Source organism: Zonotrichia leucophrys, unplaced genomic scaffold (assembly GCF_028769735.1).
Source record: "Zonotrichia leucophrys gambelii isolate GWCS_2022_RI unplaced genomic scaffold, RI_Zleu_2.0 Scaffold_631_29314, whole genome shotgun sequence".
Taxonomy (NCBI): Eukaryota; Metazoa; Chordata; class Aves; order Passeriformes; family Passerellidae; genus Zonotrichia; species Zonotrichia leucophrys.
This window is the reverse complement of record NW_026992836.1, coordinates 7,582-29,314: the sequence shown is the minus strand read 5'-3', so window position 1 is coordinate 29,314 and position 21,733 is coordinate 7,582. Positions and strand designations below refer to the sequence as shown.

At 45.9% G+C, this 21,733-nt stretch overlaps 1 protein-coding gene across 1 annotated transcript; it reads left to right on the top strand.

The window, feature by feature from the left end:
* The first annotated feature begins 14,114 nt into the window (after nucleotides 1–14,114).
* LOC135441887 (olfactory receptor 14J1-like) lies at nucleotides 14,115–15,047 on the top strand. The gene has a single exon (XM_064701443.1). It carries the CDS (start codon nucleotides 14,115–14,117, stop codon nucleotides 15,045–15,047), a length of 933 nt encoding a protein of 310 aa, XP_064557513.1.
* Nucleotides 15,048–21,733: the final 6,686 nt, after the last annotated feature.

The window sequence follows — 21,733 nt, the reverse complement described above, 5'->3', positions numbered from 1 at the left end:
TGTCTAGGAGAGGTGAAGGGTCTGTGGAGCTAAAGCTGAAGGAGAGGCCGCGTTCCAGAGACAGCAAGGAGACAGAGAAAGAAAAACAGAAAAACCACGAGGTCAATCTGCCCCCGACTTAGGAATTCCTTCGATAAAGAAGAATTAGTGCTAAATGTCATGTGGAATGAATATGTATGAACTTAATTTGAAACTGTATGCATATGCATTTGGAAGGGGGGATAAAAAGGGGACTCGGAGTCTCCAGGGGCACGCATGCCCTTTTGGGGAGTCTTGCGTCCGGCGCGCGTCGTAATAAAGCATACCGGGCTTTACAACTTTTACAAGTTGTGAAGTTTCTTCTTTTCTCCGCAAAACATTTTGGCGAGCCAGCCAGGAGTTCTCTGTCCCCACGGGGGCAGGGGGGATAGACGGACCTCCATGGCGCGCCCCAGGATTTTTTCCTGGTGGGGCTCCGCTTGTCTCAACTTGCCACCTGCGAGGACAGACAACGACCCGCTGGCCTGCGGAGGAGAATACGGTATGTATGGGGCCCCAGGGGGGGGAGGAAGGAGAGAAAGGGAGTAAACCACCCAGAGACGTCTGGGTTCATGGGTTCAGCTGATAGAGCAGCTGTATTAGAGATGGGGTTCAGCTGATAGAGCAGCTGTATTAGAAACGGGGTTCAGCTGATAGAGCAGCTGTATTAGAGGCCGGGTTCGTCGTTCTGATGGAGCAGACCGCTAGCGGCTTTGGGGGTAAGCCGGGTGAACCCGTGTATGTGTGTATTGAGGATTCATAGTTCTGATGGAGCAGAACTGGTGAGCCCGTGTGTTTTGTTTGTGTGTGTGTGATGTCCGGACACTGTGTTGCTGTATGGTTAATGTGTGTGGCCAGTGCACTGTGTTTGTGATCGTGCAGGTGATATGTGTATGGTGTATAAAAGAGAGTAAATCTACAGTGCCCTACAGTGCGGGGGGGGTCAGTACTCCCCGTGTTTGAAGCAGCCGAGTGAGGCCAGAGGCGCCGGCTGCAGGGGCAGGGAGAGAAGTGCCCCGCGGGAAGCGAGTGGAGGAATGTCAGTGATGGTATTTATCGTGTTTGAATGTAGTGATTTGTGTCGATTTGGTACATTTTAACCGTGAGTATGAGCTCAGAGAGTTCCTTTGCCTTGGATGTTTGGACTTGATCTCTAGACTGTGTGCTGTTATTTTGATTGTGTCCAGGAAAAATTGATTTGAGTAAATGCCGAATTATGGTGTGCTGTGTTGTGTTGAGAAAAGTGAGCACTTTGAGAAATAAGCCCTTTCCCAGTGATTTTGTGTGGTGATTTTCTTCCGCTGCATTGTGGTAATTTGATTCTCAGATTGTATAGTGGTGTTTGTGGAGATTTTAAGATTTTGTTGCAACAAGAGTAGCATTTTACATAAGAGAACTATAGTACGGTGATTTATGTTTAACTTCGATAAAGTGAGTTAAAGGAATTCCAAGAATTCTCCCCTCATAGTAATTCAAGCCTTGGCTCTAGTGAATTTGAGATAAAGGGGGGGGGGGGAGAGTGCGTGTGTTTGTGGGCATATCAGAGTTTCGGCTGTGACTAGCACAGCCTTTTTGCAAAACAACAAAACAAGTGTAAGTAGACACAGTGCCTTAATTAGATTGTGCAAGAAGAGAACTAGAAAAGACTGATATTTTGTAAAACAGAGTTTATATAGAAGAGGTGAACGAGATGAATTAGTTAATGAGACTTATGAGATTTATGAGACTTCAGTTGGTACTGCAGTAAGTCTTTACTGGAAACAATCTGCTGTAGGGATTTAAGGTTCTCTGTAACAAACAGAATAGCCTCCCTTTGTGAGCAATTTCGGGGAGCCTTTGGTACATCAAGAGGCTAGCAGGCTGTGTGAGGTGACAGTGGCTGCGCCCTGGGCACAGGGACAGCTCTGGCTGCCCTGTCTCCCCAGGGAACACGGGAATGGCCTGTGGGCAAAAGCTGGATGTGCAGGTATTATTGCAGTGCAGTGTTTATGAGAAACACTGGTATTGCTGTTTTGCTGTTCCAATAAGTGTCAGGATACACGCCCCGAGTGTAAATTAAAGGTTTCTGGTCAAGCGGATTCAGAACCTAAGGTCTTAGAGCTTGTGTGGGAATTACATCTGATACCTGCCACCTGGAGCTGTGTGTATAGGAGGAAAACTGAGAAACTACTGTGAAGGTCTGTAAAAAGGTTTGAATGGAAGCGGGATAGGGCAAGGAGAAATAAATAATAAGAACTGACCAGAGCAAACAGGTTCCTAAATTAGCCCCTTTTGGGAGGGGCTCATTGGGAGGAGGTTGCCAGTAAGAGCAGCTCAGAAAATAAAAAGATTTATAGTGCTTCATTGCTGTTAGTACTGTTTTATAATAGGAAGATAAATGGGATAGTTTTTGTATGCTGAAATGTCTTTTGTTTTAAGAAATCACCCAGAATGACAAAGAGACTGTGAGATCAGACTGCTCTCTGGTCTTGGCCCCTGAAAAGGAAAACAAGGCAAAGAGAAAGCAAATCAAACATGTTGTTCAGCATGCAGCATAAGATAGCAACGTATGAAATCAGGCAAGGATTATCACGCTGAAATGCGAAGCGATCACAGTTCGCAAAATGAGTACATATGATTTGTAAAGGCTTCCTCCCAAGGTAAGGGAGGAAGGGTAAAGGTAACCTTCCCAAAAGGGAAGAATTTTTGTCAGCACAAGGGTCATGTGTTCAGTTTTAAATAAAGCTTTAGTACCTGTGGAGAATGTTTATGTTGTAGTGTGGGGAATGAACAACTGGCCAGTCTGAGAAGGCATACTTTTGCAAACCTTTAAAGTAACATGTGTACTATGTGTACCTAAAAGCTTTTGTACAATTCGCTCAATTTGCTAAACATTCTCAAATGAGAAAGGTTACTCTGGAGGCAAATAATATAAAGATGTTAGGCTTAATATTAACAGACACTGAAATTAAGAAAGACATTAGTAAGGAGATATTAGAATAAGTAAATAAGTGTTTTCAAGGGTATGGGCCTCTGCTGCACCAGGGAGAGTGAAAGATGCTCCCCCATGGATGCTCCCCCATCAAGCTTAACGAAAGAACACAACCAGTGAGAACTGAGTAGTACCCTCAAAAGGAAGGTAAGGAAGGAATCAGTCCAATAACTGGTAGTACTGGATTAAGGGCTGTCAATAAGATAACACAGAATTTGTACCCTGTGGTAGCAAATCCATAGACCTTACTAACTTGTTTAACACCTGAGCTAACCTGGTTCACTGTTTTAGGCCTAAGAGATGCCTTCTTTTGCCTCCCTATCCATGAAGCCAGCCAGAACATTTTTGCATTCAAAAAAAAGAATTGCTCTGGGAATATTGGCTTAAGACTTGGGTCCATACCGGAGGGCAGTTGCTTACCTCTCTAAGCAACTAGATGCAACAGCCAAAGGATGGCCAGGTTGCCTCAGAGCTGTAGCAGCAGTTGTGCTGAACATTCAAGAGGCACACAAGTTTATCCTGGGACAAAAATGACTGTGCTAGTGTCCCACACAGTGTCTGTAGTACTGGAAGTAAAGGGTGGCCACTGGCTTTTCACCAGAGAGGTTTCTGAAATACCAGGCCATCATGGTAGAGCAAGATGATGGAGAGATAGTGGTGACTAATATTGTCAACCCAGCTTCTTTTCTCAGTGGAATCAAGGAGAAGCAGTACACCATGATTGCCTAGAGACCACTGAAGCTACCTACTCCAGCCGCCCAGACTTAAAGGACACTCCTCCGGACGATGCAGAGACCTGGTTCACTGACAAGAAAGCGACATTGCAATGTTCACAGTGACTACCTGCAGAGAGGTAATAGAGTGTGGACCCTTACCAACAGGTACCTCTGCACAGGATGCTGAGATAAATGCATGGACCCATGCCTTAGAAACAGCAAAAGGCATTCAGAGTTGTGCATGCACATGGAGCCATCTGGAAGGAGAGGGGACTGCTGACCTCACAGGAAAAGAAGAGACAATCCAGCTGCTGGAAGCAGTTCGGCTACCTGAAAAAGCATATTAAGGCACACCAGAGAGTGAGCTTAAAATTGGAGGAAAGAAATGAGCTGGCGGATGGACAGGTAAAGAAAGCAGCAAAGGGTGAGGTACAGATTTTCCTCGAAGGTAAGCCATAATACAATAATACTAATCAAAAGAGACGTACAACTGCAAGGGGTGGGCTACCATTGAAAGAGAGCTAGTAATCCCCTCCCATTTTCGTGGTTACTAGTGAAGGAAGGGCACTAGAAAACACACTAGGGCCTAATTACTTAAAGCCTTTTATAGAGTGTGGCTCCTTTCTCAAAATGACCGAGGCTGCGAGTGATACAGAGTGCACTGGAATGAAGTGTTGACTTTGAAGTAGTAATTCCCACAGGCTTTCTAGAACACACATCTGATTGAAAGGACTGTTGTATCATTGTCAGGAATCTATATGCCACTATCACTCAGGTGAGCTGATAATGTGATCCTTGCCTCCAGACTAACCTCAAAATAACCCCGGCCAAAACTGGTCAGACTGGGAGAGGCCATGGCCTGTACAGCAGTGGCAAATCAACTTTTCAGAACTCCAATGGAAAGGGGGTATCAGTATTTACTGGTATTAATGGATACATTTTCAGGGTGGCCAGAAACATTCCCCACCAGAACTGTCAAAGCTCAAGAGGTGACCAGATCATTTTTACAAGAGATAATACCACGCTTCAGAGTTCCAGCCACAATATCCTCAGATAAAGAATCACCTTTCATTTCCAAAATAGTGCAACAGATTAGTAGCCATCTGGGCATAGATTAAGAACTTCACACCCCATACCGCCCCCAATCAAGCGGCCAGGGGGAGAGAATGAATCATTTGATTAAGCAGCAAATCATAAGACTGGGGCAAGAAGCTCTTCCACTAGCACTATTGCAAATTCAAACTAAACCTTTTGAGCTAAAGGAATGCTGAATCCTTTTGGAATGCCTTATAGAAGACCATAGAATACAAGGGGAATGTCCAGAATGTCCACTTACATGGTGGCATTAAGCAAACAGCTCAGAGTAATTGAGAAACTTGTGGCTGGAACTCGGAGCAGGGAGTTGGATAGCCTGGGGTTGATGTATATGTTAAGTCTCTTACAGAGAAGACTTCGGAACCACAGTGGGAGAGACCACTGCAAGTACCTCTCACCACCTTCACTGCAATCAAAATCAAGGAGCAGAATGCCTGGATCCATCACTCTCGGGTGAAGAAGGCCCAGAAGCCCCTTCAGGAGTGACACCAGGAGACAATGAACTGAGACTAAAACTTACTCGGGCAAAATGAGTATATTGCGGTCGGGAGTAGCTCATACTTTAGTGTACAGAATTGTTTTGTATAGAATTATAACTGAAGTTTTAGAACTAGAGAGTACCTCTACCCAAAGCAATGCTGAATGGCCTTGGTCCCTGGCATTTAATCAGTATACTGGATCCATAGGAAAACCTTCTGAGATAAAGAAGGTTTATATTAAACATATCTACTGTAGTAATCCACGAGAATCAAGTATGTGAAGAGTAAGAATAGCAAGAATAGGAGCTGTGAACACTTCAAAGAATCTGAAGAGAAGAAATCAAAGTAAAGTGCTTAGTCATCAATAGGATGGCTTATGAGAGACCAGATGTAATTAGTGTCTGAACCTCCCCTGGTGTATATGAACACCAGGAAGTCTGTGATGCTACATTTCAGAACAAACATCTGTCTCAAGTATGACCTAAACCTCTGTAAGATACACTTGTGAAGTGTGTCTGAATTTGTAGTAAGAGCCCAGCACATCCCTCTGGCAGGGAGGGATGATCACAGACAGAAAGCAGTTCCTGTTCCCCATAACAAACATCTAACTGGCATAGATGTTAGAGATCTTAGAGACAAGATTAGGAGTTTTAAATGGAATTGATTCAGAAATACTGATGAATAAACTGGCTGCTGCAGCAGGTAGCCTAACAAAATTGAAGCAGCCTTTATAGTAATCTCTACTGGCATTAGGAACTAGCCAGTGACAGATTTCAAAAGTACTGCCAAAGTAAAGAAGTATGAACAGGCCGGGGACCAAGACCACAAATTGATAGTAGAAGCACTTAGTATAGTTCAAGATAATGTGTCTTTAGCTTTCAGTTGTATACAAGCACAGTTATGGATACAAGCAACAGCAGCTCTGATCATATAGGAAAGGGGTGAAGGTAATTTTCCAGCTGAAATTCAGAAAATTGAATGGGATAATGCAATTGATTTTGAAAGGAAGTTTTAATCCTGGTGGATTATAGTGAATTTCACCTATGATCCTATTTCTAATGTGGCCACTGCCTTTGTGCTTACCATATGTAATGCCACTGTTTATGTTATCCATCCCATCATTGCCCTAAGATTAAACCATGAAGAAACAACACTCTATCCTTCAGAACATAGAGTGTGGGCATGAAAAGATGAATGAAAAGTGGCAGGTAGTAAACTTAGAATCCTGCATTACTAGAGAACAAATGGGATTCATTTGCGAAAGCAATACTGCTAATGCCCAGGATGTGTTTGGACACTGAACAGAGTATTTGTCACTTTGAAATTCATCCAGTCACTGACCAGAAAACTGTGCTCGTATATACTGGAAAAGGGTGTATGTTTGAGAACTGCTTGTGCTGCTGTACAAATTAATAGCAATGATGTTATTCTGTCTAGTAGAAACCATTCTAATCTCTGTATTTGTATTTGTAATTTTGTTAAGATTATTTGGTGTGATTTTTCGTATTTGGTACCAGTAACATCCCACCAGCTGATTACAGCCAATTACACAATGTATCACAGACTACCACCTACCCCTATCGGGGTGAACCTTACATTGGTAAAACAATTAATTAAGCACCAAGACCTATTAGAAGTCTTGAAAGAAATCCGAGAAAGTGGAAAGAAAACCTTAATTACTGTCCAACATGGTACAAAAGAAATAACCAGAGTTCTACAAAGAATAAAATACGGATAATCACTGGTGAGATGTGATCTTTGGGTGATCACCAACTGCAAATGGAATCTTTGATAAGTTGTGCCACCCTATTCTAGTTTTACTAATATTAGTTGGGATAAGCTTAGGATTATCTATTACATTGTTAATTTGGAACTGGAGAATGCTACAACGAATAGCTGTACTAACCTCTTTGTCAAATGTACATGGTAAAGCGCTAAAAGACACTTATTGTCGTGGAAATTTTCCTTAAGTAAAAGAATTTACTTATTTCCTAGGAAAGGGGGGAATGAGACAGAATATCCATCCTGAACTAGGTAAAGTGTCTAGGAGAGGTGAAGGGTCTGTGGAGCTAAAGCTGAAGGAGAGGCCGCGTTCCAGAGACAGCAAGGAGACAGAGAAAGAAAAACAGAAAAACCACGAGGTCAATCTGCCCCCGACTTAGGAATTCCTTCGATAAAGAAGAATTAGTGCTAAATGTCATGTGGAATGAATATGTATGAACTTAATTTGAAACTGTATGCATATGCATTTGGAAGGGGGATAAAAAGGGGACTCGGAGTCTCCAGGGGCACGCATGCCCTTTTGGGGAGTCTTGCGTCCGGCGCGCGTCGTAATAAAGCATACCGGGCTTTACAACTTTTACAAGTTGTGAAGTTTCTTCTTTTCTCCGCAAAACAGTTCTTCCTTGAAAAATTCGTTAAAATCACTGGAGGAAAGGGAGCAAATGATACCAGTAAGACTGACAAGGTTTATTCACCCAACGGTGAGGAAGAGAAGGATGCTAAAAGTCCCACAAGGAGCCCAGCTCAAGTAGCTAAATTCCCGAATAACTCCTGAATTCTCAGGCTTGGGTTCTGTGCCTCGGATTCCCACACATTTAATGTAAAATCCTTTAACCATTAACATGTGAAGTTACCCAAAAACGTTCCAGATATGTAGGATTAGAGGGAGAAGGACTAGAGAACAACAGAAAGACAGAAGATCCATAGAAAGAGATGCCCATAGGTACCAACTGTTGGATTCCAGCATCACCAACAGAGGAACCCCAGGAGAAGGCAGGATCCAGACCCTGGGCTTGGCTTGTGCTCTGGCTTTTAACCACCTGGGCCTTCATGGGCACGGCCCTGGTGTGGGACTGCCAGCTGCGTGTCCAATATGAGCCAGGGTAGCACCAGCTGCCTAAGTGTGATTGATTGATTGATTGATTGATTAACAGCTCAGCCAATCAGAGCTGGGTTAACACCATCCTCTGCTGTGTGATTGACAGCTCTGCTAGGCCAGGGCTGGGGGTGGGGCTCTGTCCCACCGCAAACCAAGGCCTGACCCGGCCCTGGCCCCACACGGGCATTCCGAGCATCCCAAGGTTTCTCAGGACATCGATCTCATCCAGTCTCTGACAGCAACCACGCTGACACTACGGAACCTCATGGAACCATGGGTCAGTTGTGACAATGGAGATCCAAGGAAACGATGGTGAGACAATGGAATCCAGGAATCCAGGAATCAGGGAGACCATTGTGCAACTCAGGGGCCCTGTGGATTCAAGGGTCAGTGACAGAACTGTGGTGTCCATATAAACAAGGAGCACTTGTGACACAATGGGGCAGCATAGAGCCAAGGGACTCCTATGACTCTGTTGGGACTCATGAAACCAAGAAGCCATTGTGACATTGCCAGACCTCCTGGAATCAAGGAGACCATGGTAACATATTGGGGTTCCATGAAATCAAGGGAACATGGAACAGGTCTGCCTGGTTTGGCCTCCTGGGAACTGTCTGACAGGTCCCACTGAGTTTGACATGCCAAGGGCCATTTCCCATCTGACCATGATGCACTGGGGCTCTGTGCTTTTATTCCTGTGGGAAAGAACTGTCTTTCTTGTCTAGGCACCCATGGCCAAAATTGGGATTCTGCATCTAAAATTCTCTATATCCAAGGGTTACTCCCGCACAAAATCTGCCCATACAGTCAAGTCTGGCTAGACATGGCCTCTGGTGACTGCCTCTCAACTGCCCCTGCACCACTGGGGCTCACTTGTTTCCTTCCTGTGGAGATCATTGTGACACTGCAGGGCATTGTGGAACCAATGGGCCATGGTAACACTGCAGGCCCTTGTGGAGCCTGTTACACTGTAGGAACTTGTGGAACCAAAGGGACCATTGTGACCCTGCAGGGTACCATGGATCCAAGGGGCCACTGTGACACTGTGGGGCCTTGTGGAACCAAGGACATCTTTGTGGCTCTGTTGGGCCGCATGTCCCAAGGGGCCAGCGTGAAGCCGCAGGGCTTTGTGGAACCAAGAGGCCATTGCTGCATTTCAGGGCCTCGTGGAGCCAAAGGGGCGTTGTGATCCTGCAGGGCAACATGGAGAGCATTGTGGCATTGCAAGGCCCCATGGAATCATAGAGACCATTGTGACACTGTGGGGCCCCACAGAACCAAAGGAACATTGTGGCCCTGCAGGGCCTGGTGGAAGGAAGGGGCCATTGTGACACTATCAAAACTTGTGGAACCAAGGGGATCATTGTTGCACTACTGGGCCCCAATGGAATCAGGGGCCATGGTGACACAGAGGGGCTTCATGGAACTCAAAGACCATTATGACACTGTGGGGCCTTGTGGAACCCTAGAGACCATTAAGATCCTTAAGGACTTGTGTAACCAAGGGGCCATTATGACACCTGAGGGCATCATGGAAGCAAGCAGCCATTGTGACACTGCAGGGCCCTGTGGAAGAAAGGAAACAGTAAATAGATGTGGCTGCCTTGGCCTCCCAGGGGTCACCTGAACATTCTGGCTGACCTTGGAATGTGGAAGGTCACTCCCATCTGCCCCTGAAACACTGGGGCTCTGGGCTTTCTTTTGTATGGAAAAGAACACTCTGTCTTTTCCAGGTATCTATGGCCAACAATTTGGATTCCACCTCCAAATTTCTGTGTATCCAAGGATTGCTGCCAGACAAAAGCTGCCAGGACAGACAGGTCTGGCTGGTCTTTGACTCCTGAGTGCCAGAACTCATCTGTTTTCCAAACACTGGAAAGGGCTCTGTCCTTTGCTTTTTATGGAAGGAAAACCTTCCTCTTCTCCAGGCACAAATGTCTGAAATTAGGACTCTGCATTCATAATTCCAAATATCCAAGGGTTGCTTCAAGCAAAGCTGCCAGGACAGACAGATCAGGCTTGCCTTGGCCTCTCGTGGTTGCCGTTCATCAGCTCCTGAAACATGGGGGCTCCATGGTTTCCTTCTTATGGAGACCAATGTGACATTTGAGAGCCTTGTAAAATGAAGGGGCCATTGTGACACTGCAGAACACCGTGGATCCAAGGGACCACTGTGACACTGTGGGGCCTCATGGAACCAAGGACATCATTGTGGCTCTGATGGACCGCATAGTCCCAAGGGGCCAGTGCAAATCACTGGCGTAGGAGATAGCCTGGCTGTAACTCGGAGTCAGCCAGATTTTATCCCAAAAGAATTTGGCATGAGTTTCAAGTCCTAGGAATCATTTGTTTAACATAGGGTGAGCTTGAGAGTTCCCCTATAAGCCTAAAGTGTTGTTATTCTAAGTTGTCCAAGTTCTAATCCCCTCTTGGTTTATTGGTTACTTATTTCTTCTATATGGTAATTGTTGTAGTTTTCTAGCCCTGAGTGTCTATACTGTTGCTTCCCCTTTGTCTCAGGTCTTAGGATACTGCCCCTCGTACTGTTCTCAACTTCTCTGTGTTTATTGTTTTTCACCGTGTTAATAAACTTCCTTTTAAACAACTCCATTGATCCTGCTCCTTTTCATTTTCGCCACCCACCCCTGAAGTCAAGGAACCAGAGAGGTTTGTCACAGCCACCCTCATTGTGACATTTGGCGCTTGAACAGGGACCATGACATTCAGGGCTCCCTGTATCAGTCACATCAGCTGGGGTTAGCTGATAGTGCATCATGCCCTGGAGACTCAAGATGGAAGGAGCCCGAATGTGGCTCAGGAGCCGCACCATCCTCCCTCCATCTTGGCTTCTCCACTTCCTGCTACCACAAACTTCTCTTCCGCCCTGAACGAACCTCCAGAGTCCACCCCTGCAACTGTGGGTCATGCCCCCACTGTCAATCAATCCACCTTCACCCTGGGCCATGCCTCCAGTTAAGGAAGGAGACTAGCAAATAGCCTTAAAACTCCTTGTTGCCCTCATATGAAGTTAGTGGGAAGAATCCCAGGTATCAGCCATTGGTTTACGAGGAAATCAAGAATCTGTGGTAGGGCAGCTAAAGACCATAGGAAGGACTTACCTTGTTATAATAGCCTCATGAGGGCCATATTTACAGATCATGTCTAAATCCCCTATGACCTAAAATATATTATGGCCATGATGTTGCCACCTAAAGGATATACCCTGCGGGAAGGGGGATGGAAGTGTTTACTAAATCAATTATTAGCAGACTATGCTAATAATGAGGTAAAGGCAGAGTTGACACTCAGCCATCTAGCTGGAGAAGGAAAAAACCCAGTCTACCAGATGACTAAGCAGCAGATATCTCCAGAAAAGTATTGGATGATACCAAAGAGATGGCTTTGCAAGATTTAATCCAGGTATCGGATGGTAACACCCCCAATTTGGACTACCTTGGGTGGCTGCAGCTAAAGCTTTAGGACAATTAGACCATCTTGGATACCTGTTAAGTAAGCAAACCAATGCTGCCTCCCACACATTGAGTGGCCTGCTCTCAGACATAGAGACCATCAGACATGCCACCTTGCAGAACAGCGATAGAGGTTTTACTCTGGACGCATGGGCAAGGCTGTGTAGACTCTGAGGGCATGTGTTGGATGCACCTCTCCAGCCACAGCAAGTCAATCCACAAGAGCATTCAGGTACTGAAGGAAGGGTTCAAGAAGCTTCAAATGGAAAACAAAGACTGGTTCAATAAACTCTTCCAATCCAAAGGACTAAAGGCTTGGATGATATCTAGCTAAAACAGGACTATTCATTCTCTTAGTGGTTGCTGTTGTATTGTTAATTGTCCCATGCTTGTTTGGATGCTTTTAGAAAGTCTTACAAAATTCTTTCAGTTCCATCTTTGTTGTAAAACAGAAAGTTGGAAGATACACAGTACAGGATCCTCATGGTCTCCTTGGAAGAGAGAACTGGAGGTGAGGATGGCACAAAAATCTCTAAGAGACTCAGTGTGGGAAGGAAAATTCCTAAAAGTACCTAAAAGTATTCTTAAGTTCATAAAATACCTTTAAACCTTGAGTATCTCAAGGCATTACTGAGCTCCACTGAGTATCAGTACAAAGCTCTCAAGGGACACATTAAAGCAGATAATTGGGGCCAGGATTACACAAACCACTCACAGAGTCTGTATCAAAAGGAAAACACCAAGTACCTTAAAATAACTGAAGTACCTTGAAGCATTAATGAGCCCACTGAGTGTTGTTACTGACAAAGCCTCTCCAGGGATTAATTACAGCAGATAATTGGAGGCCATGATTGCACAAACCTCTCAGAGACTCCAAGGCAAAAGCCAAACCCAAAGTCCTTTGAAAAACCTGCAGTCCCTGCAGGGAGCATTAAAGACCCCCAGGGCCATTGCTGAGCAAGGCTTCCCAGGGATTCCTTCCAGCAGATCCTTGAGGCCACTGGGATGTGGGCTAGGGGGGATGCTGAGGGCAGGACAAGGGGCTGACAGTGCCCAGCCTGGCTGGGGCTGTGCCAGGAGGCCCCAGGGCCTCAGGACAAGGTGTCTCCTCCCAGCCCTTGGTGGCACAGACCCTGCTGCTGTGCCCCAGGGCACCAAGACTTGGATTCCACCAAGACTTGGATTCTTTTTGTCCCCACCTCTCATCACTGCCTCCAGTTCTCTGCTCTGCCTCCGGGGACACTTTCTCAGTCGTGTCCCTCAGTGGAACCCATTAAAAGTCAAATAAACTTTGGAGTTGGATTCTGACTTGGAGTTCTGGAGAGGTTTCTTCAGCTCCCTCTCAGAGACTGATGTTCAGGGCCTGAGCACAAAGCCCCAGAGGCTCATTAAAGTCCTTGTGCTGTGTCTGTGCTGCTGAGCTGGGCTGGGCTCCTGGCACAGAGGCATCTGCTGGTAACCAAGAAGAGCTTCAAAAGCACATTTCTCTTGATGAGCAGCTCTTCTGCCAGCCCAGCAGGGCTGGGAAGGTGCTGAGAAGTGCCTGGGGCAGAATCACTGCCAGCCCTTGGCACAAGAACCTCTGGCTGCAGGACAATGCAGCTGCAGCTCCTGGAGCCATCTACTAAAGCTGGAACATCCCAATGCCTACAGACCCCGTGAGTACATTCTCTGATTGTCTCTTGTGCAGAGCAGCCAGGGGTGCCCAGGGCTGTCGTGCAGAGCAGGGTCCTGCAGCCCAGGGCGCTGTGCTGGGGCAGGGACTCTGCTGCCTGCCAGGGACAGCTCTCAGCCAGCCCTGGCAGCTGCTCCCAGCGCTGGGGGACAAGATCTGGGTGGGAGGAGACAGCTGGTCAGGCTTGGAAGTGTTCTCCTTGTGTGGGGAGGATGCTGCATTGTTCAGGACTGCTCCCAGCATGACATTTAACTGCAGAAAATTTCAAAGTAGATTATAGAGGGAGCACAGCAAGGCAAGAACTGCATTAAAGGGAAAATCCTGCTTTTTTAATCTACTGCTCTGGGTTGCCTGGATGGGAAATTGCACATAGATATTGATCTCTCAGTTCAAGTTGAGAATTTAAAAAAAAAGTCTCACAGATCTGAAAAAATGAGGCTGTTAAAGCAATCAGCAGAGGGCCCCTTAGAGGCGGCATCACTGTCACTTTTCCAGGCTCCTCAAGGTTGCTCTGATGTTGCCATCAGAGCTTGCAGAGCCAGAGCTGCCCCTGGGCAGTGCCAGAGCTGGGAGGGGTCTGCAGGGCAGAGCTGAGCCCCCAGGGCTGGGCTGGGCTCTGGCAGCACTGCAGGGCCCAGCCCTGGGCACAGGGAAGCAGCTGCTGGCAGGGACAGCTCCAGGCAGCAGAGCCCCGGGCAGGCAGTGGGTGGAAAGTGCTCCCAAGCTGTGCTGGGATAGTTAACGTCCCATCCAAACCCGACTATTCCATGATTACTTTTCTTACAGATCCCCGTGCCCACGCATTGCAAATGTCCAACAGCAGCTCCATCAGCCATTTCCTCCTGATGGCACTGGCAGACACGCGGCAGCTGCAGCTCCTGCACTTCTGCCTCTTGCTGGGCATCTCCCTGGCTGCCCTCCTGGGCAACGGCCTCATCATCAGCGCCGTAGCCTGCGGCCACCACCTGCACACGCCCATGTTCTTCTTCCTGCTCAACCTGGCCCTCAGCGACCTGGGCTCCATCTGCACCACTGTCCCCAAAGCCATGCACAATTCTTTATGGGACACCAGGAACATCTCCTACACAGGATGTGCTGCTCAGCTCTTTTTTTTTGTTTTCTGTGCTACTACAGAGTATTTTCTCCTGACCATCATATGCTACGACCGCTACGTGTCCATCTGCAAACCCCTCCACTATGGGACCCTCCTGGGCAGCAGAGCTTGTGCCCACATGGCAGCAGCTGCCTGGGCCAGTGCCTTTCTCTATTCACTGCTGCACACAGCCAATACATTTTCCCTGCCCCTGTGCCATGGCAATGCCCTGGGCCAGTTCTTCTGTGAAATCCCACAGATCCTCAAGCTCTCCTGTGCCAAATCCCACCTCAGGGAACTGGGGCTTCTTGCTGTAAGTGTCTGTTTGGTATTTGTTTGTTTTACGTTCATTGTTTTCTCTTATGTGCAGATCTTCAGGGCAGTGCTGAGGATCCCCTCTGAGCAGGGACGGCACAAAGCCTTTTCCACCTGCCTCCCTCACCTGGCTGTGCTCTCCCTGTTTCTCAGCACTGGCACATTTGCCTACCTGAAGCCCCCCTCCCTGTCCTCCCCATCCCTGGATCTGGTCCTGTCAGTTCTGTACTCAGTGGTGCCTCCAGCCCTGAACCCCCTTATCTACAGCCTGAGGAACCAGGAGCTCAAGGCTGCAGTGTGGAGACTGATGACTGGATGCTTTCAGAAACATTAAACTGACGACCAATTTCTGCCAATCACTTCTAATAAAATCATCTTTGATACTTTTTATTGGCTTCAGTGTGGAAGTTTGTTTTGTTTGATTTAGTTTTTTTCTATTATCCACAAAGACATGTCATCCTTTCTGCCATTTCCCATTTTGTTTCTTTCCAACTTTATTTGTGGCCACAGACTGTGTCAATGAGGGGCTGCGCTCTTGGTGGCTTTAAATAAACTAAATGATCTCCCAGCAAAGTTTTTTGCAGAGATGCCTTTTTGTTGCCTTCTCTGGAGCTGCAGCAGCAATGTCTGTGTGCAGAGCTGGGGCAGATCAGTGCTGGCCCAGCAGCTGTGCCCAGCAGCAGCAGCACTTGGTGTTGCCAGTGCTGCTGCCGTGGCCCTGCCCCGCTGCCCTGGTGGCCCTGGTGTTGCTGCAGGGCCTGAGTGCTCTCGGGGCCGGGCACAGTCCTGGGGGTGGCAGTGCCGGGGCTGCAGCAGGGACAGGCCATGGGCACTGCTGGGGCAGCGCTGACGCCTCAGGCCAGGGCCTGGGGGCTCCAGGCTCCTTACCCACACTCTCTCAAGAACACACCCAGGCCAATGCTCGGCACAGAAAACCCCCGTGAGCAGCCCCAGGCTGGCCATGGGCAGGCTGGGGGCAAACAGCATGGCTGGGGCTCTGCAAGGGCCCTGGGGGAGATGGGAAGGAGCAGCAGATCAGGGGCTGATCCATCCCCATTGCGCTGCACAGCCCAGGGCAGCGTCTCAGAGCGTCCTCATGCAGCTGCCAACAACATCCCCCCTCTGCAGCCCTGGCCTCTCCCCCAGCTCACACAGGTGCCCCATCCTTGCAGGCACAGACACAGCAGCACTGGCTCAGCAGCCCCTGTTTGCATTGCACAGAGCAGGCAGGAGCACCCCCATGCTGTTGCTTTGAGGACATGAACATGAGGAAGCACAAATGCCATCAGCCCCTGGGGCCAGCAAGGGCTGGGGGACACCAGGGAAAGCACTCAGCTTTGTCCTGGCCTCTGCAGTCAGCCAGAAAGTTTATTCCTGTCAGCCGGGAGTTTCCTGTCCCTCTGCAGACGCTGTTGCTCAGAGCCAGGGCTGCCTGGCAGCCACCCCCAAACTGCCCTGAGCATTTCCTTGGCCTCACCTTTGCTTTCTTTCCTCTTTCCTGATCCAGATTTCCTCCTATTGCCCATCCCTGTTCCTTCTCCTGCAAACAGCCCATCCCTGTTTGCCCTTTTCTCTCTGGCCCCAATCCCCATTGCAGTTCCTGACTTGGCCCCATGGGAACGTCCCTTGGGCAGCAGGATCATCCTGCAAGTGCTGCAGGAATTGTCTGCAGGCTCCTGCAGTGCCTGGTGCTGCTCCCTTGCCAGAGGCACCCCAGGCCAGGGTGGCACATCTGGGCTGCTGTGTCTGGCTCTGGGGCTCCCTGTTCTGGGCAGTGAGGAGGAGCTGCAGAGGCTCTGCAGGACTGATAGGATGGGCTTTGGGGCTGGCAGGAGAAGCTGAGGGACCTGGGCTGCTGGAGCTGCTGAAGAGGAGGCCCAGGGCTCATCCTGCAACTGCTCCAAGGGTACTTTCTTAGAATCACAGAATCAGCCAGGTTGGGTGTGGGAATCCATAAAGTTAGAGGGTTTTTAGGAAATGGTTAAAAAAGAGTATTTAGGCCTCAGGATGTGGCCCGAAGTTCTGTTACAGCAGAAAAGTTTCCCAAGCAAGCAGAAAAGTTTCCCAAGCAGTAGACGTGACAAATAACAATAAGACTTTGTAGATTTGGCTTTAGGATGGCAACAAGTTTATTTAATGTATATCTTTAGAAGGTTACTGTGAATAGAGCTCTGTTCTTTGTCTTTTATGAACCAGTCTTTGTTTTAACTACTCTTATGTATGTTTTATAAGATTGGATGGAAAGCTTGTCAATATGTCTTGTTTTGGTGTGATTGGTTGAAATCTAAACTGAGATGATTTTATGTCATTCCGTTTTACCCCACCTTCGGGGACATTTTCCTTTAGGCCAGCAAGCTGTTAACATCTAACAATGTTCTAAGGCTGATGTACTAATAAACAAAAAAGGCTGGTCTGAATTTGTCCAGTGTGGTCCATATTTGGACTTTTTGCCGCGGCAAGTGGGTTCCTCTCTTAAGACGTGGGTTCCTGAAACCATTGGATCTATAGCTACCCTGGTGCTCCGACAAACTGGTGCCCCGTGTGAGGACATTCCGTGTGAGGGAACCCCGTTCGAGGACGTAGATTAGAAGAAAAAATCCTGGATTTCCCGGCCGCTGGAGACCCAAGTGTTAATCAGGAGGACTGTATCATCTCTCCCGCCGAAGCCAAGAAATTTGTAAGTAACTTTTCTCGGGAGAGCGCTTGGGTAACGGTTTTTTGTGTTAAAAGAAAACAAAAATGGGAACGAACTTATCAAAAGTTGAATGGGATGTTTTTTATCAATTAGAGACATTGTTACAAAAAAAAAGGCACTGTGAAGTTTCAAAAATTGAACTTAAAAACTTACTTATATGAGTTAAAACAAATACGCAAGATTTAAATTTACAGTCTGCCTTTACTTTTCATTTTTGGGATCAGATAAACTGGAGGATTTATAATCTAGTCACTCTTAAAAAAGATGAAAGTCTAAAAGAATTGATGCCCATTGCACGAGCCCTGATGGAATGTTTTAAACAAACTGACAATAATAAGGTGAACTCGGATTCAGAAAACCAAGCTTCTGGCTCTGTCTCTTTAAATTCCAGTAAACCTGAGACTGTGTGTGTTTCGGAGAATGTAACAAATGTTGTTTCAAATGCTGATTTGAACTCCACTGAGAAAAATCTTCCTTCTCTCTCTCTGGGAAAGAATGAGACTTTTTCGGACTCTTCGTCACGTTGTTCTGTTAATGTAAAAATATGTGATTTTTGTAAGGGGGAAGGGACAAAATGTATTGAAAATGTAAAAGAGAGAGTGAATGTATTTCCTAAGATTGGTTGTGCGGAGACACTGAAAGCTGGTTTAGATTGTGATATGCCTGAAGTGGAAACTGAGTGTTTCTTCCACTCGGGAAATTTTAGTTTCTGGGGGTTCTGGGAATTCTTTTTCAGTTAAGCAAAAACCTGGTTTTTATGGTAATTGTCAATCCATAGGTACAGAGAAAGAAAAATTGGCTTTAATTCAAAGGATGGAGTCCTTTGAAAGAATGGATAACTCTCAAAAACCTGAAAAAACACGGGTTGAGTTTTTTCCTCATTGCTGTGATCCTAATTCTTGTATTTTAAAACAAAACCATGTAAGTTTAAAACCTGGATTTGTAGATTCTTCAGCTGAGTTTTTCTCGGCAGAGAGACAATGTGAAACTTGTGGTAAAGTAGCAAATTCAAGGTTAAAATGTGGCAATGTTCCCAGAACAGGGGAACACGCCTCTGTCTCGGCCCCTTTGGGCCGGGCTTCGGAGGAGGCGTGTTGTTTGTTGGAGTCCACCCCTGCCTTTCATGGCAGGGTTCCAAGGGGGGCGTGTTGCTTGGAGGTTTCTGAAAAAAATTTAGAGGTGTGTTCTCATGATCAGGTAGGCTGGCCTCCTGGAGCTGGCCGAGCTCCCGGAGCTGGCCGAGCTCCCGGAATTGGCAGAATTCCCGGACAAGAGCACAGTGTTCCTCCTGTCAGGGCCAGAGTGACTAGAAGGTTTAGATTTAATGATTCAAGATCAGAAAATGTACTGATTAGAAGCAAAGAGAATGTTCATACTGTCATTGATCAAAGTGACAATTCTGATTCTCCATTAAAATTACCAGATTGGTCATACATTAATCAGAAACTAGAAAGAGATTCAGATTTAAAGAAACAATATCTTGCCTTACCAGTGAAATATAGAATTCCAATCAAGGTGACTTTCTACCTGTCATAAAATGTGATTGTTATGATATATATAATCTGCTAATATCTTGTTGTACAAGTTTTGTCCTCAGTTCACAGAATTTTCCAAGATTCAAGATTCTACTACTACATGGATGATCTGTTCATCACAGCCTCAACGCAGACAGAGATGCAGCAAACCTGTGCTGGTATTGAGACTGAAATCCAAAAGGCTAGACTTGACATTTCTACCACCAAACTCCAAAGATGCAACAAAGACCCAAAGCTGAGATATCAACTCTTCAAAGAAGACCATCAACTCTTCAAAGAAGACAACCTCATCACTAAACTCTAGACACTAGACTCTGACTGTGGTTCGAGTTTTTCAGCTTTTCCCTCAATCTTTTAATTTAATTTAATTAATAGAAAGTTCAATTTTAAAAGATGTTAGCAATGAGACTTTACATTATTGGCTTTCCCGTCTTTTTACAACTTTGCAATATAAAACTAATCCATGTTTTGTTTCTCATATTAAAGTATTCATGTTTCCGTAGACACATTCTCTGGTGCAGTTTTTGCTTCCCTTCACACAGGTGAAACAGGCAATAATGCCTGTCATCATTTCCTACAAGCTTTTGCTTCATTGGGTATACCCCAAGAAGTAAAAACTGACAATAGTCCCGCATACATATCTCAAAAATTGGCCACATTTTTAAATGAATGGGGTGTTCGGCACATTTTTAGTATTCCCCACTCTCCCACAAGCCAAGCAATCATTGAAAAAACACATCAAACCCTAAAACGCATATTAGATCAACAGAGAGGGGGAACGGAGGTCACCCCACAGATGAGACTGAACAAGGCTTTGATTAATAATTGGGGATTTTGATTAATAATTTGGGGAAAGGGTATGCTTTTGTCTCCACAGATGCTGGAATTAAGTGGATTCCTGCCAAAAACGTCAAACCATATCGCACTTCAGAACCTGCAGTCGAGCCCAGAACCGAAGAAGCAAGCACGCAGACGTGAACTGAATCGAAAGATCCCAGGTCTCGCCTGACATCTCTTGTGCCTGACGTTCTTTGTACATCAGTGGAACCCATGAACTCTGAATTTGTGTCAATGTTGTTTATGAGTATACTAATTGAATGCTGAATGTTTGTTCAACAGTCTTAATTTTTGGCGAAGGTTTAAGTTAGAGATTTTGTGTAGAAAAAATTCTGCCAAGACTTAGTTCATGAAAGAGATGGAGCAAGTTCAAATAGTATATTTGTCTTGCTTGATTTTAATTGTTTTTTGTCGTGCAGATTTGCCTGTGGATCAACCGAAAACGAATGTTTGGGTGACCTTAGCCAAGGCTGCCGGATCAGATACTATATGTCTATCAAATTCAGAACCAGAAAAGCCTTTTTCAACCTGTTTGGTTGGTGTGCCAGTGAAAGAGTTGCCTTTGGTCAAAAAACAATCCAATGGTAGGCCAGGTGGAATTGACAATAGAAACAATCCCTCTTTCAATTGGAACATTTGGTCCAAAAAACATCTCAGAGCAGCATCTGAACCTCAAGAATTGGAAATCCTTGGTACTTTGACCATAGATTTTTGTTTTACTTTTATGACTCGTGCCTGGCGAAAAAGTGACCCCCCAAAGTTTAGTGTTACTCCTCATTATTTTGCATATAAAAATTTGAGGTTTTGGTGTAATGTTTCAAACAGTTAGGATGTGTTTCCAGAGACGGATCAATATCCACGGCAATTGCCGAAAGGGTATTAGTTCATTTGCGGAGACAGGGCTTGGCAAGGCATTCCAGCTCACCTTGAAGGTGGTCCTTGTAGCATTGGTATGCTCACCATAATTGCCCCCACTGCCAAAGCAGTGATGAAAAAGAAACACAAGAGAACGAGAGCTGTTCCTCATTATGATGAGAACTGTCAGAGTGATTTTATGCCTTGGAATGCCGCCAGAAGGGTTCCAGCAGGTATATTTTTACCCCAATTGGCCTCAGCAGTGGCATTGAGACAATTAGATAGAGTTGGATGTTGGCTGAGCAAATAAGCTAATGCCACATCCTCTGCAATCAGTGATATGTTGACCGATGTTGATAGTATTAGACATGCTACTCTTCAAAACAGAGCAGCCATTGATTTTCTTTTACTGGCACAAGGGCATGGTTGTGAGGAATTCGAAGGATTGTGTTGTATGAATTTGTCTGACCATTCTGAATCCATTCACAAAAGCATTCAAAAATTGAAGGATCTGACAGTCCAAATTAAAGAAGATGGAAGTTCCTGGTTGGATGATTTGTTTCAAAAAATGGAGCTTCGCACCTTGGCTAAAGCAACTTTGCAAGATAAGTCTTTATGTACTAGGTGTTCTAATACTGATATGTATAGTGGTACCTTGTGTACTTTATTGTGTTCGGCGAATGATGAACAGAACAGTCCGTGAAGTTTTCGTTATACAAGCAAGAGATTTAAGAAATAGAAGCACAGAGAGTGTTCAGAATCTCACGAAAGCAGTAGATGAAGGTAAAGACATGAACGAAGGTTTTGAATTAAGGCCTTAGAATCGACCAGAGTTTTTTGAACAATGACTTGTAACTGTTACCAAACGTGATTCATATCTCTTTCAAAGATGGGGTCATCACAGCATTAAGTTGCTGTGCCGTAATGTAGCAGTGCTTTAGTGCAGATAAGTCTCCAAGAGATGATAAGCAGAAATTTTACAGTAGAGCTATGAAACGCAAGTAGTAAGCGACAAGAAAATGAAAGATTCTGAGTCAAACAGAGAGGGGGAAATGTGGGAATCCATAAAGTTAGAGGGTTTTTAGGAAATGGTTAAAA

What these genes read in the sequence shown, in the direction of transcription:
- LOC135441887 (XM_064701443.1), top strand. Translation starts at nt 14,115, where the DNA reads ATGTCCAACAGCAGCTCCATCAGCCATTTCCTCCTGATGGCACTGGCA.